Raw genomic sequence first — 18933 nt, 5'->3', positions numbered from 1 at the left:
CATTAAAAACAAACAAACAAACCCAAAATAAAACAAAAAAACACCAACAAAACCAAACATCACTTATGACTGAACATATATAATGGCTGTAGTATAAACAAATAATTACAAAAATATTATGAATAATGGAGATGATAACACAAGTTCTGGCATTGACTCTGGAATTCTGTACTGTTTGAAGAACATGGGGATTGAAGTGGAGGGAAGCTGATGCATTTTTCAGAATAAAGACTCAAAGAAAGAAAACAGCTTGGCATACACCTGAAATTTATAACAGAAATATGCTCCAAAGTACACTTGCAAGTGCTCTTTAGGCACTGGCTGGCCTTTTACATCTTGATTGAAAGACAAGAAAATATAGCATTTGGGATCTCACTGGCTAAATAACATAAAACAGATTCCAAAATATGCTTTCTGTAAAGGCCCCTTCCTACAATAAGAAATCACTGTAACATAGCTGGAAGAGAAAAACTAGAAATGTATCTAGCAAGTGTAAAAACTTGTGAAAACCTGAATAACAAAAAACCCCATCATAAAAGCCTACCATACCTGAACAGGATGGATGAGACCCTGGTTTAACGTTAGTGCAATTACATTGAGAGCAAAGTGGCGTACACTGGACTGGGTATGAAAGAAAGCCTCGAGGACCTGTTTGAGGTATAGCTGCATGATGGAACTACTCATCCCTGAGGAAACATCACCCATTTCTTTCAGGTCTTCCTGCTTTGCTACTTTTTTCCCTGTAAAAAGGACAAAAATAATAGCACACTCACCACAGTATAATCATTTACTTTGACATTGATTGATGCATACTGTTCTTTAAGCTTTACAATACATACACATTTCAGCTATCTTAGAATGGGTTTATGATCTCATGAAACACAGAACAGTCTGATGGCGAATATTCTTCAAAGAAATAGGCGTGACTTTAAAATCTTGTTCCTCAATAGTTTTAATTTTAAAAAAATCTTATTTTGTATATGCAAAGTAACCTTAGAGAAGATTTTGTTAAAAAGTATTAATACTATCATTACAGTAATTATACATTCTGGATTGCTTTCAGGATTTATACATCTTGTAAGTAAATAACAAGTTACACTTCTCAAAATACCTATGCACATAATGATTCTTAAAATATTATAAGATACTTTGTGTACAATATTATTGATTAGATAACAATCTTAAGTGACTCAGTTCACGCATACAGTAATTGTATGCAAGAAAGTTAGGTTTTGCATGCCTCATTAGCACAGAAATCAACACTTACAGTCTCTGTCTGCCTGCTGCATACGTGTATCCTCCTCCTGCAAGTAGGTCTGGAGGTTTTTTAACACCTGGATTTTTAAGTTTACTGAACAGTTCTTATCTGAAAGAATGCTGTTGTACAGAGTCTTCACTTCCTGTTCAAACATTAAACTTGGGTGTTGTATAAATGCGAACCCTAAGGGTGGAAGAAAAGAGGAAATATTCCACATTGTTATATAGAAATTTCTGCTTTTTTAAGTCTTTCTTCAAAATAGAAGAATGAAATTTAGCTCCTCCCAACAGCATAGCTCTTTATAGTACAAACAGCATCGCTTTTTCATATGGAGACCATTCTAAGCTTATAAGGAGTTCTATTAGTCATGACAGTTCTATTAGCCATGACTCAGTCTGATAAAGACAGGGTATCAACCCAGGGCAGTTGCACTAAAAGAAGAGTTATATAGATCCGGAAGCATATCCAGTGTACTGGTTTGCATCTGAATGGTAGGAGGTCTCCCAAGAGCAAGGAAGGAACGTTGCTAAAAAATTACCCATTGTTTTTCTAATACATTTGGAGAAAAACATTCTGCTGAAACTGTGAAGAGTTACTCATATGAAGGCAGAACAAATGTGGAAAAGCTGATAGATATCATGGTTATTTAAAAAATAAATTCTTAAAAGAAAAATACCCCAAAACATAGCAAACATAGTAAAATAAAATTTATATCTCTCACTGTCATTATTCATATACCTATTAAGCTCTTCTCTTGAAAACTATCAGAAGCATTCCCAAGACTACATCACTGTAAAGATACACATTATAGAACTGCTTTTAGCTGCAGCTTCATTCTTGACAAAGAACTTATTATTAGTCAGGGACATCTTTATTTCATAAAAACTTTGATCTACATTATTGACAGTATATATCATTTTAGATCACATAGGTAGATTTAGAAGTGCTTCCGACAAACTCTTACAGAGTATCAGAAAAAAAACTAGCAATGGGAACATAACTTCCCAAATTTAACTATGTTTAACTACTTGATTCATTTTTTAAAACTATGAGAAAAGCAGACATTAATAGTCAGGGACATCTTTATTTCATAAAAACTTTGATCTAAATTATTGACAGTATATATCGTTTTAGATCACATAGGTAGATTTAGAAGTGCTTCCGACAAACTCTTACAGAGTATCAGAAAAAAAACTAGCAATGGGAACATAACTTCCCAAATTTAACTATGTTTAACTACTTGATTCATTTTTTAAAACTATGAGAAAAGCAGACATTAAGCATATTTTTCACAACCACAGAAACAAAGATTCTGAAAGAACACACAGAAAACATATGAAAGAAGAATGGGGGGGAAATGAAAGAAAATAAAATTATGCAAAAGTGATCTATAAAAGTGGCTGTAACAAAGGGAAGACTGAGTCAGGTTTTTAACATTGGCTCTGTGTGCACAGAAAAGACAATGTAGGTAAAGTCTGAGTCAAGTCTAGGGCAAGACCTCAGTGTGTTTAAGATCTTGTTTCAGTCTCAAAACAGAAAGAGGAGAGAAGGCAGGGGAGATAGAAGGGAAAAAAGTGGTAAAAAAAAAAAAAAAAAAAAGAAAAAAGGAATGACACGTTTTGGAGTATAATTGTGCACTCTATACAGGTGCATTGATATTTATAACTTGACCACTTCTGAGAAAGCCTAACCCATTTTGTAAGGTAAATTTTAAAAATTAAAAGAAAAGCACTTGCACGTATGTGTAACAATCCATAACTCACTCTTTCCTTCATTTGCTTACTTAAGTGTGTCTTAAACCATCAGTATTCCTTAGGAAATTCTTATTTTTCCATCCCTTGTAAGTGGGGAAGATATCTTACTTGGCATAAGAATCTGTCATAGGAAATAAAGGCTAGGTTGGACAGAGCCTTGGGTGACGTGGTTTAGTGTGAGGTGTCCCTGCCCATGGCAGGGGGGTTGGAACTAGATGATCTTAAGGTCCTTTCCAGCCCTAACTAGTCTATGATTCTATGAAAAAAGGCATCTGCTGTGGTCGTTGACTTCATATTTTGAGGCGGCCTTCATAGCACTTCTCTTCATACCTTTGTTTTCATTCTGTTAAGAGTAAGCACTAAACTTGGTTGAGTAAGATATTACCTGTTTGATACTTACAGGTTTAGTTAAATTTACTAACAAAAGTTTGTATCTCAATCTACCTTGCAAGTACATAGCCATTAAGCTTATGATTAAGCTGATGACACCAAGCTGTGTGGTTCAGTTGATACGCTGGAGGGAAGGAATGCCATCCAGAGGGACCTCGACACACTTGTGAGGTGGGCCAATGCCAACCTCATGAAGTTTAACCATGCCAAGTGCAAGGTCCTACACCTGGGTCGGAGCAATCCCAGGCACAGCTACAGGTTGGGCAAAGAAGAGATTCAGAGCGGCCCTGTGGAGAAGGACTTGGGGGTGTTGGTTGATGAGAAAATGGACATGAGCCAGCACTGTGCGCTCACAGCCCAGAAAGTCAACTGCATCCTGGGCTGCATCAAAAGGAGCGTGACCAGCAGGTCGAAGGAGGTGATCCTGCCCCTCTACTCTGCTCTTGTGAGACCTCACCTGGAGTACTGTGTGCAGTTCTGGTGTCCTCAATATAAAAAGGACATGGAACTGTTGGAACAAGTCCAGAGGAGGGCCACAAGGATGATCAGGGGACTGGAGCACCTCCCGTATGAAGACAGGCTGAGAAAGTTGGGGCTGTTCAGCCTGGAGAAGAGAAGGCTGTGTGGAGACCTGATAGCAGCCTTCCAGTATCTGAAGGGGGCCTATAGGGATGCCTGGGATGGACTATTTATTAGGGACTGTAGTCACAGGACAAGGGGTAACAAGTTAAAACTTAAATAGGGGAAGTTTAGATTGGATATAAGGAAGAAATTCTTTACTGTGAGGGTGGTGAGGCCCTGGAATGGGTTGCCCAGGGAGGTTGTGAATGCTCCATCCCTGGCAGAGTTCAAGGCCAGGTTGGACGAAGCCTTGGGTGGTATGGTCTAGTGTCAGATGTCCCTGCCCATGGCAGGGGGGTTGGAACTAGATGATCTTAAGGTCCTTTCCAACCCTAACTGTTCTATGATTCTATGATTCTGTGATTAAGCTTAATCTCTCAACAGCAGTGACATCCCAAAATCAAAGGCTAAAACTGTTGAGTGTCCTTATTGAAAGGCCACACAAATAATTACTGATAGGAAAGTACACACTCTTCATGTGATGCCTTCACTGTATATAAATGTTAAATTAGCTTGTTAGTCATTTTCAACTTGTTGCTGCACACATATGTTGAATGGATTTCACAACTTGGCTCAATTACCAGCCTTTTAAGAGAACTTTGCACTGCCTACCACATCTCTGTACATCCAGCAGCTACCCTCAAAATGGAACCAGTACTTAGATGAGATTAATATATCAGTGAAAACAGTTGTCTGAGGTTTAATTAAAATAAAGACTGACATGCTTACAGGCAGAAAAGGAAAAAAAAAAAAATATCTGAAGAATGCCTACTGATACAATTCTTAGAAAGACTAGTCAGAACACCATAGCATTGCTTCTGCAACAGAGGCAACTCTAAAGCCATTAATCCCACTTAGCTGTATGAAATTGTTTCCTCAGAATATCAAATCAAGATTTGATCTCAGTCCTTATCCTCAGAGTCTTCCCCAGACTGAGCCGAAGCAGGATATCTAAAAAACCACCTAAACTGCAGCATAAGGAGGCAAATTCTTCTCCATAGTTAAACCACACAGTGCAAGCTCACACACATGGGAGACAATTTTCTTTAGACTAAACCATAACCATGAACTGAACTCTTCCAGAAACCAAGGCCTATCTGCCCAAACAAGATTCTCTCACATGCAGAGTTCTGGTCCTTGAGCAGAGGATGAACATGATACAAACCACTCAATGGCAGTTCATGCACTACTGCAAGTCACCGAGAGACCATACTATTGCCTCCAGATAAAGAATTGATTTAAAATTGAAATACTGCCAAAATCCCCATAGAAGCTGCAATATTTAAACTATGACATCATCTCAATGCCTTGTGAAATCCCCCAGTTCGTATAAACTGGCAAGGTTCCCTTGACACTTAAAATGATCAAAGCTTCTCCAGCATTTTTTCTAGTTATTCTTTAACCATACCTTGTGGACTGAAAAACAAAATTTGGAGATACAACATACCTGCACGTGGGGGAAAAAATAACATCTCCATTACTTTGGAAACCTGATGCTTTTTAAGACTTGGTCACACATCAAAAATGCATTCACTGTCAAAAGCATCCACTCTGCTGCAGAAGTATGCAACTTCAAAGTATCACTTTGAGTACTTTTCTATAGCCAGTTCTCAAATAAAACATGCAGTGAACTTTGTTTTTAAATAAATTCCACTGCCACTACATAAATAAATTAATTCCTGCTGAAATACGTGGATTTTTACTATATCAGAATAATAAAAACTATTAGTATTTCTTACCAAGGCCAATAATGGCTTTTGTCTGTACTTCTTCATCTGAATGCTTTGTAAAATACATCAGTAGTTCAAGTACTTTATCCTTAATATTAACCTGAGGAAATTAAAACAAATATAATAGCTATTTGAAGATGAATCAGAAGATTTTTATCTCTTATAAAAAGAATAAATATAAAAAAGGAGAAACACAATCTTACTGCATGACCTTTGCAAAACCATGTATTTACAAACCAAAAAGCTATACTGTATGCATTATGAAAAAATACATAGCTTTGAGGGACTAGAAATACTGTGCTTTCAAACTGAAGTGGAGCATTCAATATTCATAATACATGGAGAGTAAATACAAGTTATTTTACCTTACTGTTGCCCTTAAAATCTTCCTGATCAAAATCAAAATGCCGACACAATGCTCCAACAGTGAAAAGTGATCTAAGGAGTGCTGGTTTATTGGTAGTAAATATTGTACTACTTGGGTCTTCTTGGTGTTGACTTTTTAATTTTGAAAGTGCACCTACAGTAAGATAAAAGTTTTGATCACAGTATTTAATCATGATGTATCCCTAAGACAAGACTTGTAAACAAAATTGAAGACTGACCATTACATGATGTGATTTTACTTACCATAGTATCTATTAAAACAGGCCCACACAAATTTATAGTTCTGGGTGACTTTGTTCACAACAGCCCCAAGACAGCTCACACAATGCTGAACAACCTAGGAGCAAGAAAGAACAAATAAGCTAAATGTTCAGAAGTTAAAATTGAGATTTTTATGAAGTTATGTAGGAGAAAGCTATGTAGAACTAAAACTAACAATCTAACAGATGTAATGTCCATCCCCTAGGCTGCCTAAACTTAAAATTGTTAAAATATAGCAACAACCCTTACAAACATTGGTAAGCCAAGAACATTGTTTTTTTTGTGGCTCAAAAGTTATCTTGATAATGAAGACAGACTTTAAATCAAAGCCATGTATTTCACAATGTGAAGTAGAATCAACTGAATAGTAGCAATTAAAAGCTTACCGTCATGCCATATTTAATGATAAGTTTCATGAGGTCTTCCTCAATAGTGGCAAGAAAGGTCTCACTTGGGTGCTCCATTAGTGGCACTACAAGTTCTAAGATTTTTGCAACATTGCAGATCACCATGAAATCATTCTGGGTCTGAAACAACAGTATTTATAGCATATAATGTTTCTGGTTGTGTTACCTATAAGCTAAGTATCATTAATATGTGTAATGTAATACATATGCATTAATTACATATTACATATGCATATAATAAAATTGCATATTAGTATCATACAATTATGTACCTTATGTAAGATATTTGGTAAAGACTTAAAAATATTTATATAGTTTACATCTGCTTTTAAACTGCATATTATTTTGAAAGCAAGTTCTTCTACAGAACTTCTGGGGGAGAAAAAAACCATAAAAATCTGTAGTAGCAGAACTTCACCTCTCATCAAGACTGTGACAGATGAAAACTTTTGGTCCCAATAATTTTTTGGAATCCTACAACAAATCTGGGAACTTTTCCTGACCCATGCACCCTAGAGAACACACAACACCTTGTAACAGGTATCGGCAACAAATGAAGTTGCACTATGGCTGAATGTAGCTGAAAAAAATACATAATAATGCATACAAATATAGAAATGACAATTAAAATGATTACTGGTTTGCATTATCATGATGGTATATGTATTGTGAGGAATCTATGGAAAACATTTATATATTAAATATACATCCCACTGGAAATTTACTTTTATGATAAATCAAATTCACTAATCACGATAGGAAAATTCCCAAATGCTACTCTCAAGCTATTTAACATATCTGAGCTGACAGTGGTAATTCTACATTTCATCTCAATCTGTATAAAACTTATGTAATACGCTAAAGAGATGTTGCAGCAAGTAAATAACCAGATAAACCTTTCCTACACTGTTTGATCAGAAGCAGCTCTAAATGTCAGTTGCAGATGTGCCTAGAGAATGTTTCAGGGCTGAACCTGTATAATCCTAGGCTACACATACAAGCTAAGATGATAAGTTTCCTCAAGCCTGCCCTTCCCTGGCCAATTGAACTAACGTAATGGATTGCTGCCACCCACACAGCCAAGCTTTTCTCTGAGCCATGGATGCATGATCCTGCCCTGCTCCTTCTGCCAGATCAGGTGTTCATCACAACCTTCACTGAGCCAACTGGACTAATCAAAATGGCAGAAAGCAATACAATGTTTCAGAGAAGAGGAGACATTTTACCATAGAGGAGGGTTCAGCATTATAGCACTCGACAGTTTTTGTGAGCTAAACTGTCTTACAGGGGAATACAAAAACACCAGAGCTAGGGAAGGGAGAGGTGAAGAGCTGAAGATGATAGATCAGGACATTTTCCTTCTTATATATTTGCTATATGTTAGATCACTCTATCCTATGGAACCATACATTTAGTCTTAAGATTCATACGTTAAATCTTAATTACTTTTAAGACTGACTATAAACAAAAATATTTTAAGAAATTATATCATAACAGGTAAAAAAATGAGTTCCTCAAGGGAAAGAGGCAGAACAGGTTTCATTTTCATCTGGCTGTAAAATGTGGAGGGAGAAGGGGAGGAACAACAACTTAAAAGCTAGAGATCATCAAAATGACCTAATATCTTTGGAAAGTATGATAGCCATGAAATGGAAACAAATTTTTTTATTTCTCTTTTCCTACCTTCAATTTCATCAGGCATATATGACAGACATTAACTTCCATGCTTCATTATTGGGGGAGGAAGAGTGATTTTGCTTTACTTACACTACATTTAGTGGTCAGGTATGGCTGCATGGTCATGGCATGTTTAACCATTAGCTGGGGCCTGATTTTGCTAAATAAGAACAAAGTGGTTATGCACGAAACCAAGCGACCGGAATTCACACCTTTGTTGTCAGAATCTGAAAAAAAAAAAAAAAAAAAAAAAAAAAAGCAAAATACATAATGTTTGAGCAATGAAAAAAAAAAATGTCCAAAAGATCATATGAACATCTCATTCATATCTTTCAAGATCATAGAATCATAGAATGCTTAGCGTTGGAAAGGAGCTTAAGATCATCAGGTTCCAACCCCCCTGCCATGGGCAGGGACAACTCACACTAAACCACATCACCCAAGGCTTCGTCCAACCTGGCCTTAAACACTGCCAGGGATGGAGCATTCACAACCTCCCTGGGCAACCCATTCCAGTGCCTCATCATCCTCACATTAAAGAACTTCCTTATATACAATCTAAACTTCCCCTGTTTTAAGTTTTAACCCGTTACCCCTTGTCCTGTCACTACAGTCCCTAATGAAGAGTCCCTCCCAGGCATCCCTATAGGCCCCCTTCAGATACTGGTAGCTGCTATGAGGTCTCCACGCAGCCTTCTCTTCTCCAGGATGAACAGCCCCAACTTTCTCAGCCTGTCTTCATACGGGAGGTGCTCCAGTCCCCTGATCATCCTTGTGGCCCTCCTCTGGACTTGTTCCAACAGTTCCATGTCCTTTTTATATTGAGGATACCAGAACTGCACACAATACCCCAAATGAGGTCTCACGAGAGCAGAGTAGAGGGGCAGGATCACCTCCTTCGACCTGCTGGTCACGCTCCTCTTGATGCAGCCCAGGATGCGGTTGACTTTCTGGGCTGTGAGCGCACAGTGCTGGCTCATGTCCATTTTCTCATCAACCAACACCCCCAAGTCCTTCTCCACAGGGCTGCTCTGAATCTCTTCTTTGCCCAACCTGTAGCTGTGCCTGGGATTGCTCCGACCCAGGTGTAGGACTTTGCAGTTGGCATTGTTAAATGTCATAAGGCTGGCATCAGCCCACCTCACAAGCATGTCAAGGTCCCTCTCGATGGCATTCCTTCCCTCCAGTGTATTAACTGAACCATACAGCTTGGTGTCATAAACAAGATTGCTGAGGGCGCACTCAATCCCACTGTCCATGTCACCGACAAAGATGTTGAACAAGAGCGGTCACAACACTGAACCCTGAGGGACACCACTCGTTACTGGTCTCCAGCTGGACATTGAGAAATTGACCACAACTCTGCATGAGGACATCCAGCCAGTTCTTTATCCACCAAGTGGTCCACCCATCACACTGATGTCTCTCCAATTTAGAGACAAGGATGTTGTGTGGGACAGTGTTGAACACTTTGCATAAATCCAGGCACATTATGTCAACTGCTCTGCCCCTGTCCATCAGTTCCGTAGACCCATCATAGAAGGCCACCAAATTGGTTAGGCAGGATTTCCTCTTAGTGAAGCCATGCTGGCTGTCACCAAGCACCTTGTTGTTTTTCATGTGCCTTAGCATGCCTTCCAGAAAAATCTGCTCTAAGATTTTACCAGGCACAGAGGTGAGACTGACTGGTCTGTAATTACCCCTTCTTGAAAATGGGGGTTATATTACCATTTTTCCAGTCATCTGGAACTTCACCTGACTGCCATGATTTTTCAAATATGATGGCCAGTGGCTTAGCAACTTAATTTGCCAGCTCCTTCAGGACCCACAGATGGATTTCATCAGGTCCCATGGACTTGTGTACACTCAGTTTCTTAAGATGATCTCAAACCTAATCCTCTCCTACAGTGGGTCCAAGGTCTTAATTCTCACAGTTCCTGCATCTGCCTTCCAAGACTTGGGAGGTATGGTCAGAGCATTTGCCAGTGAAGACTGAGGCAAAGAAGTCATTAAGTACCTCAGCCTTCTCCAAATCCAGGGTAGCCAGTTCTCCTGATAGCTTCCAGAGAAGGCCCACATTGTCCCTAGTCTGTCTTTTATTTGCTATAGAATCCCTTCCTGTTATCCTTAACATCCCTAGCCAAGTTTAATTCTAACCGGGCCTTAGCTTTCCTAACCTGGTCCCTATCTTCCCGGACAACATCCCTGTATTCTTCCCTGGCCGCCTGTCCTTGCTTCCACCTTTTATAAGCCTCTTTTTTCCTTCGAAGTTTCCTCAGCAGCTCCTTATCCATCCAAAGAGGTCTCCTGGCCCTCCTGCTGCACGGAAGTTCTAGTTGGGATGCAACACTCCTGAGCTTGTAGTAGATGATCCTTGAATATCAACCAACAGTTTTGGGCCCCCCTGCCCTCTAGGGCTATATCCCATGGAACCTTACTAAGCAGGTTCCTGAAGAGGCCAAAGTCTGCTCTCTTGAAGTCCAGGGCAGTGAGCTTGCTGCACGCTCTTCTCACTGTCCTGCGGATATCGAATTCGACCATCTTATGATCGCTATAGCCAAGGCTGCCCTGGAGCGTCACATTTCCAACCAGCCCTTCCCTGTTGGTGAGCACGAGGTCAAGCAAGCATGGATCACCTCCTCATGACCTGTTAGTCATGCTCCTTCTGATGCAGCCCAGGATATGATGGGCTTTCTGGGCTGCGAGTGCACACTGAAGCCGGCTCATGTTCACTTTCTCATCAATCAACACCCCCAAGTCCTTCTCCACAGGGCTGCTCTGAATCTCTTCTCTGCCCAACCTGTATCTGTGCCTTGGATTGCTCAGACCCAGGTGTAGGACCTTGCACTTTGCATTCTTCAGCTACATGAGGTTGGCATTGGCCCACCTCACAAGTGTGTCGAGGTTCCTTTGGATGGCATCCCTCCGGCGTGTCAACCACACCACACAGCTTGGTGTCATCAGCAAACCTGCTGAGGGTGCACACAATCCCACTGTCTGTGTCACTAAAAAAGATGTTGAACAGGATTAGTCCCTACACCAACCCCTGAGGGACACCACTCACTACCGGGCTTCACGTGGACATTGAGCTGTTGACTGCAGCCATCCAGCCAATTCCTTATCCATCAAGTGGTCTATCCAGCAAATTGATGTCTCTCCAGTTTTGACACAAGGATGTCATGTGGGACAGTGTCGAACGCTTTGCACAAGTCCAGGTAGATGACATCAACTGCTCTGCCCATCCATCAGTTCTGTAGCCTCATCATAGAAGGCCACCAAATTGGTCAGGCAGGATTTGCCCTTAGTGAAGCCATGTTAGTATTCAGCAACTACCTTGTTGTTTTTCATGTGCCTTAGCATGCCTTCCAGGAGAATCGGGTCCACAATCCTGCCAGGCTCAGAGGTGAGACTGACTGGTCTGTAGTTTCCCGGGTCTTCCATTTTCCCCTTCTTGAAAATGGGGGTTATATTACCTTTTTTCCCGTCTTTGGGAACTTCACCTGACCACCATGATTTTTCAGATATGATGGACAGTGGCTTAGCAACTTCATTCGCCAGCTCCTTCAGGACTCATGGATGGATTTTATCAGGTCCCATGGACTTGTGCACATTCAGGTTCCTTAGATGATCGCAAACCTAATCCTCTTGTACAGTGGGCCTAAGGTCTTCATTCTCACAGTGCCTGCATCTCCCTTCCAAGACTTGAGCAGTGTGGGTAGAGCACTTGCCAGCAAAGACTGAGGCAAAGAAGTCATTGAGAACCTCAGCCTTCTCCAATATCAATACAGAATATTCTTATTAGAGATGAGAACATGTGTTAACATTGATATGTGATCACAAAATACATGAAATAAGAAGTGAAGATGCTTCAAAGACATTACTAGTTTTTAAACTACTTGCTGTACACAGAAAACTGGCCCAGCCAATGATTTGTCTTACAACTGTAGAACACAGTAATGCAAATAAAGCTTGACACATTTGTTATGTTTTTAGTGATCTAAAATTATTGAAAAAAATATTTTAAAAGTATTACTGCTATTGTGGTTAGCTAGAGAAAATTAAGAAAACTTTATTATTATACAGTGCTCAAAAGTTCATGATTAACTTAAATGCAATAATTCATTACCATCAGTTTCATAATAGGAATTATGTAACAGTAACTTTTTACGGTAATAATTTGAACCACCACTGCTACAGTATCATATTATTCAAAGGAGCTACTGGGTTGCAAACAATATTACCTGATAAGGATTCCTCATATTTAAGAATGTGCTCAACCAAATTGTCAACAAGTTGAGTACAGGCTTTCTTCACAGGTTTATATGAGGCATCCTCTTCTGACTTCAACAGCTATAGCAGATGAAACAAAAAATTATTTAGCATTAAGGGTGCATTCATTTACATTGGGTATATGCTGGTTTTATAACAATTACTACAGATATACAAGGATTTTGTAATACAAAAGCATTTAACTTCTCCATAAAAGATTTAAAAAAAAATCAAACCAAAATGAACATTTTAAACAGATAATTCAATTGATCCTGTAGTATAGTTTTTTCTTCAGGGCAGGCATTAAGAGACACTTTGGTTTACTTGGCTACCTATTTTCAAGGCACTACCAGGCTAAAGTAAAATTTTTGGAGATCTTTAATTCCCCTGTGTATGGTGTTGTTAACGCAAGTGGTCACAAGATAATACTAGTGCATGCAAGTGGTAGAGGGGAAAGATAACACAGGCTAAGCTATATAAATGAAGCAAGATCATTTGTTAGAAAAATCAGAGTAAAATATGATGGAGAATCATAGAATAGTTAGGGTTGGAAAGGACCTTAAGATCATCAAGTTCCAATCCCCCTGCCATGGGCAGGAACACCTCACACTAAACCATGCCACCCAAGGCTCTGTCCAACCTGGCCTTGAACACTGCCAGGGATAGAGCATTCACAACCTCCCTGGGCAACCCATTCCAGTGCCTCACCACCCTCACAGTAAAGAACTTCTTCCTTATATCCAATCTAAACTTCCTCTGTTTAAGTTTGAACCCGTTACCCCTTGTCCTATCACTACTTGTCCCTAATGAATAGTCCATCCCAGCATCTCTATAGGCCCCCCTTCAGATACTGGAAGCTGCTATGAGGTCTCCACGCAGCCTTCTCTTCTCCAGGATGAACAGCCCCAACTTTCTCAGCCTATCTTCATACGGGAGGTGCTCCAGCCCCCTGATCATCCTTGTGGCACTCCTCTGGACCTGTTCCAACAGTTCCATGTCCTTTTTATGTTGAGGACACCAGAACTGTACACAATACTCCAAGTGAGGTCTCACGAGAACAGAGTAGAGGGGCAGGATCATCTCCTTCGACCTGCTGGTCACGCTTCATGTAGAAGTAAGCTATACTGTGAAGATTCACTGCTTCTATAAACTGTGTAATAGATATACTGGATGTGAAAATACAAATATCTACCATTTTTTAAAAAATCTACATTATACTAGGGGCTTCATTTCACAATTAAGTATTTTAGCTGTTGACTTCATGTTGTCACTCATTATTGAAGAGACCATGAAATGAAAAACAAAGACCCTCCCCAAAACAAAATGTGAAGCATTCTTAAAACAGACCAAATGGAAAGAAAGAAACTAATGTTGGAGACAAAGAAATTACACCAATGAAGATTTTATAAAAGGTCACATGAACTGAATTTGTCTACTGTAAAGGAATGCTCTTGTAGTCTCCCTTCAATGTGTTTTTGTACAAAAAAAAAATGTTAAAACTTACAACGACTGTGCCATGCATTCAGAATTCATTACTTACATTTTGAAGAAGCTGTTCAAACCAATCATACCCTGTATCCCTACAAGCTGCAACCTAAAAGTAGTTTTGAGAATAAACTGGTTAAAAAAAGGCATATGAAGAAAAATTACTTCAATACAGATGTCATCTGAAAAGATCAGTAAACATACATAAATATATTTTCGTATACATTAAGTACAACATATCTGGAGATTAGAAACTGTCTTATGCACGCGAAAAACAGTTCTCACCATTGAAGTGATCCCAGAATTTGTATCCAATACAACACAAGGCCTACACAATTTACTGGAGACTGCTGGCTCTAACATAAACCAAATATTGTTTTTTTAGAACAACATTTTGTACAAATTAAAGCCTGACATATTAAACGTGTGTATAAGTATACACATATTTTTATATAAATGCATTTATAATATATAAATAAATATTTATATATTTTTATATGGCCTTCACTGGTATCATGTGTCAGGAACAGCTCACAGGTACTCCAAAATAGAATTGGCAGGAGAACTGAGAATTAAGCTGAAGTAAAATCAACTGTTTTCTCAGTCTGGAAAAATGGGCACTATACTACCATTTAGTAAACATACTGAAAAGGTGGATGGAATTTAAACCCATAATTTAGAGTAGTGAAGCTAGTACTTCTATTTGATTTTTACATCTTGTAATAATTTATATTAAAATACCTTCTCAGCACAGCGGTTTTACATAATATAATTTCACTACAAATCTATAAGCATTTTATTTGAAACAGACATTTTTGAGACATGCTATGTAATTTGCTGCCCTGTAAAAGTAGACAAAATTATGCAGATCAATGAAGATATTAAACAACACTGGCCCTAATACCAAGCCCTGAGGGACACCACTAGTGACCGGTTGCCAACTAGATGTGACACCATTCACCACCACTCTTTAGGCTTGGCCATCCAACCAGCTTTTAACCCAGTGAAGAATACACCTATCTAGGCCATGAGCAACCAGTTTCTCCAGGAGAATGCTGTGGGAGACAGTGTTAAATGCTTTACTTAAGTCCAAATAGACAATGTCCACAGCCTTTCCTTCATCAACCAGGTGGATCACTTTATAGAAGATCAGGTTGCTTAATCAGGACCTGCCCTTCATGAACCCATGCTGACTATGCCTGATCCCCCCCATTTTCCTGCACATGCTGTGTGATCTCACTCAGGATGATCTGCTCCATGACCTTCCCCAGCACTGAGGTCAGGCTGACAAGACTGTAGTTTCTGGGGTCTTCCTTCCTGTCCTTTTTGTACAAAGGCGTCATGATGGCCAACCTCCAGTCCTCTGGGACCTGCTCACTAGACCAGAACTGCTGACAGATGATGGAAAGTGGCTTGGTGAGCTCCCCTGCCAGTTCCTTCAGCACTCTTGGGTGGAGCCCATCCGGCCCTATAGATTTGTGTATGTCTAAGTGAAGCAGGAGTCTTCTAAAAGACTACAGACAATATTTCAAAGATACTAAAAACAATCAAATTTTGCATGCAACCTAATTAAAATTTGTTTAACATACCACATCAGTGATGTTGAGTATTTTCCTGGTCATTGCTTCTTTGTCATGGTGTGGAGTTGGAGTAAACCAGAGCTTCTGGAATGTCTCATTTACTAATTTCTGGAGGAAAAAAAATTAGCAAAAATTAACAAACTTATCATGGCACATAGGTAGTATTTCTAATACATCCATACTATAGATTTGTTGACGATATGTGTAACTTCATAAGGAATTATTCAACTTCAGTATTGTAGAAACTGTTATTTGAGACAGACCCTGATCTACTAATACTACAGCAGTTATACTGGCATCTAAGCAACCTTCACTAAAATGATCACTGGGAAATGAGGCTACAAAAAACGGAGTTACTACTTTCCTGCACTAATTTGCATTCCTCAAGAAAACATAGTACCCTGAGAGGCTGACAACTGAACACAAGATTACAATTTCTACAGCAGAATTAGCAGCAACTGTAGATTACTTTGGCATTTTCAGAACAGCTATAATAAGGTAGGGAAGAGAGAGAAGCCAAGTGTCCCTACCAAAACATAGGAAGTCAGTTCCCGTCCAATGTTTTTGGATGGAGAAAAAGATGGAATAAAATGAAAGTGAACTATTATTCCCAAATTACTTATAAAGCATATGGTTGTTAGACGTGTTCCTCATCTATGGAGACATAAAACCAATACATTGCAGATTCTGCCTCATCTTTCTGAGGTTGTTGGAAAGGCAAGGGAAAGGAGAAGAAAGAACAAGGTCATCCTCCTTGCCTAGCAGCACCTTGGATCCTGCTGTTCATCTACTTGATTAACAAGTAGTCTTCTCTGAAAGCCACTTGGCATTAACATATCTCAAGTGGTAAAAATACATGCCGCAGTTTTAAAGCTGCAGATTTCAAATCCCACTGGAAGCATGATACAAAATTATTACAGGTGTATTCTTAATTACCCAGCAATTTCAACATGATTTTGGCCAAATCAAACAAAAAACATCAGTGTCGGGTTTATGATTCAACACATAATCTTAGTTTTATGCCCTTCTGCCAATACACTGCACAAAGAGTAGAATATGATCACATAAGTAACATTTTAGGGGGAATAATTCATTAAACATTCAGAATTAATGTAAAATAAGCACAGAGGAATATAAATTTTATCTGTAGAATTTACAAATCTGGCATATACTAACACCAAATACTTAATTTTGACTTTAAAGTTTATTTTGCTTGCAGAAAGGAGTTTTATATGCCAATTTTGCTTGTTAGGAAAGAGAAATACTAGAGACACCACTTGCAAGAAAACAAAACAAAATAAAACAAAACAAAAAAAAACCCCAAATTCTAGTCAATAACTTTTTAAAATCTTTTGACTGCCAGCAAGAACTTGAAAATAGAAAACCAAGTCATACAGCAATGTAGAAAGCTAAGATATTTGCTCTCAAACATTAGAAGTGAATAAAAATTACAAAAATTACAAAGGAGCAATGAAATACATTTTAGATTATTTTTTAAAAAATCAAAATATAGAAACGCATTATGATGATTAAACTCTTGAAGGATATGAGGATATGTTTCTTTCTACCTTAATTCCTTCTTCATCATTGACTCTTCGAATCATTTTCACACACATCTCTGTAATTTTGGGAAATGTTGGTTGTTCAATGCAGATATCCCTAAGTATCTTTATGACTCTTTTTCTGACACTGATACCAGTATCCTGTGAGGAGAAAAGCATTATGCTCTTGAAAACAAATCAGACATATTAATTAATGTATGTATTTTACGAATTAATATTTGAAGCTCACCCAAAGCTGCAAAACTTATTTAGGAGAGGCAGCTAAAATATTCTTGAATGCATTTATATAAAAGGTCAGCATAACTTGCACCACTGTATTTGCAACAATTCTAATGGTTCTGGCTGTGTCCCCAGAACACCGAAATACTTCCTCCATTTATACCCTCCCATTTAAGAGCTCATGATGTTACAAATGTATGCTTCCACTTCTTAATTCAAGAGTTTATAAGCTTGATGTGATGATGCTTTAGTTACTTTATTGGAACACAGAAGATCCTTTGTGGATCTGGATTCTAATACTTAAAAAGCTTATGGATAAAGATTATGGGTAAGATATGTGCAGCAAATATTTTCCATTTTCCTAGGCTTCATCTAAGGAGAAGGATGAGGAGCTGCATTTCATATTACTTTATTCAAAACCTGTTTAATCTGAATGTTAGGAGAAATGGCTTTATGCATGCTCATATGCACATCTCCAAAACCCTTTGCAAACATGTTTTATCATGTAACTATAGCAAATGAGTAGCATTTCACTAAAAACCTGAAATGAATGCTAAAAGCTAGTATAATCTTATAGTTATATTGTATTTTACCTGAATATCCAGTCAAAAACCATTTTTATACAAAAAGTCTAATAAGAAGCCTTTTAAAACACTAAAACATCACATAGGAAAAAGGAAAAAAAACAACAAACACCCAGGTTGGTCTTGTCTTGTCTTTTTTCTTTTATCTTTTCTTTTCTTTTCTTTTCTTTTGGATTGCAAATGGCAACTTCAGATTACTGTGTTGTAGAACTTTCTTCATCACCCACGCTACTGAACTGCCCTCAATAACCCATATCTCAGACTTCAGAGATGTGCCAAAATTCCTCATTTCACCTAATTTGTGCCTTAATAAAAGAATCAAAAGTAATATAATCCTGGTTCTGATTCGGTACAACTTTCTATGTATGCTTACCTTTTGTTTAACAAAGCATCAATGAAAACAAGTGATGCATTTTGCAAGGTTGGTCTTAAAAGAATGATAATCCCCATTAAAATAATATTTAATAAGATAATATTTACTCTTGGGATCATTATTCCATATTATTAATCATATAAACTCAGTTGAAAACTAATTTTCCAATGACACTTATTTTATCGTAAATATCACAAGTCACCGTACCAATATTCTTTCAATCAGCATGTCATAATACTGTTCAGCAAGCTGAGGATGACAGAGCACAAATCGGCCAAGCAGCTCCACAGCTGCTTCTCGTACACTGGTGGAGTTATCCATTAACCGTCCATGAACACCTCGTTGCATATCCAGCTGAAAAGAACAAATAAAACAC

At 38.4% G+C, this 18933-nt stretch overlaps 1 protein-coding gene across 4 annotated transcripts in view; it reads right to left on the bottom strand.

The window, feature by feature from the left end:
* The window catches only part of LOC136004505 (nipped-B-like protein), a 198838-nt gene that overhangs the window by 39301 nt on the left and 140604 nt on the right, over positions 1–18933 (bottom strand). For all 4 annotated transcript variants that reach the window (XM_065661044.1, XM_065661047.1, XM_065661046.1 and 1 more), the window contains 12 exons: positions 18765–18911; positions 17388–17522; positions 15829–15927; positions 14295–14348; positions 12727–12835; positions 8576–8712; positions 6788–6928; positions 6384–6477; positions 6119–6273; positions 5763–5853; positions 1268–1441; positions 550–740 (listed from right to left, as the gene is read on the bottom strand). In XM_065661044.1, the coding sequence (XP_065517116.1) occupies positions 550–740; positions 1268–1441; positions 5763–5853; positions 6119–6273; positions 6384–6477; positions 6788–6928; positions 8576–8712; positions 12727–12835; positions 14295–14348; positions 15829–15927; positions 17388–17522; positions 18765–18911 (1527 nt within the window). The remainder of the gene's footprint in view (positions 1–549; positions 741–1267; positions 1442–5762; positions 5854–6118; positions 6274–6383; positions 6478–6787; positions 6929–8575; positions 8713–12726; positions 12836–14294; positions 14349–15828; positions 15928–17387; positions 17523–18764; positions 18912–18933) is intronic.

The sequence above is a fragment of the Lathamus discolor genome, chromosome W (assembly GCF_037157495.1).
Source record: "Lathamus discolor isolate bLatDis1 chromosome W, bLatDis1.hap1, whole genome shotgun sequence".
NCBI classification, from domain to species: domain Eukaryota; kingdom Metazoa; phylum Chordata; class Aves; order Psittaciformes; family Psittacidae; genus Lathamus; species Lathamus discolor.
Note: the sequence above shows the minus strand (reverse complement) of the source record. Positions and strands in the feature narration are given on the sequence as shown.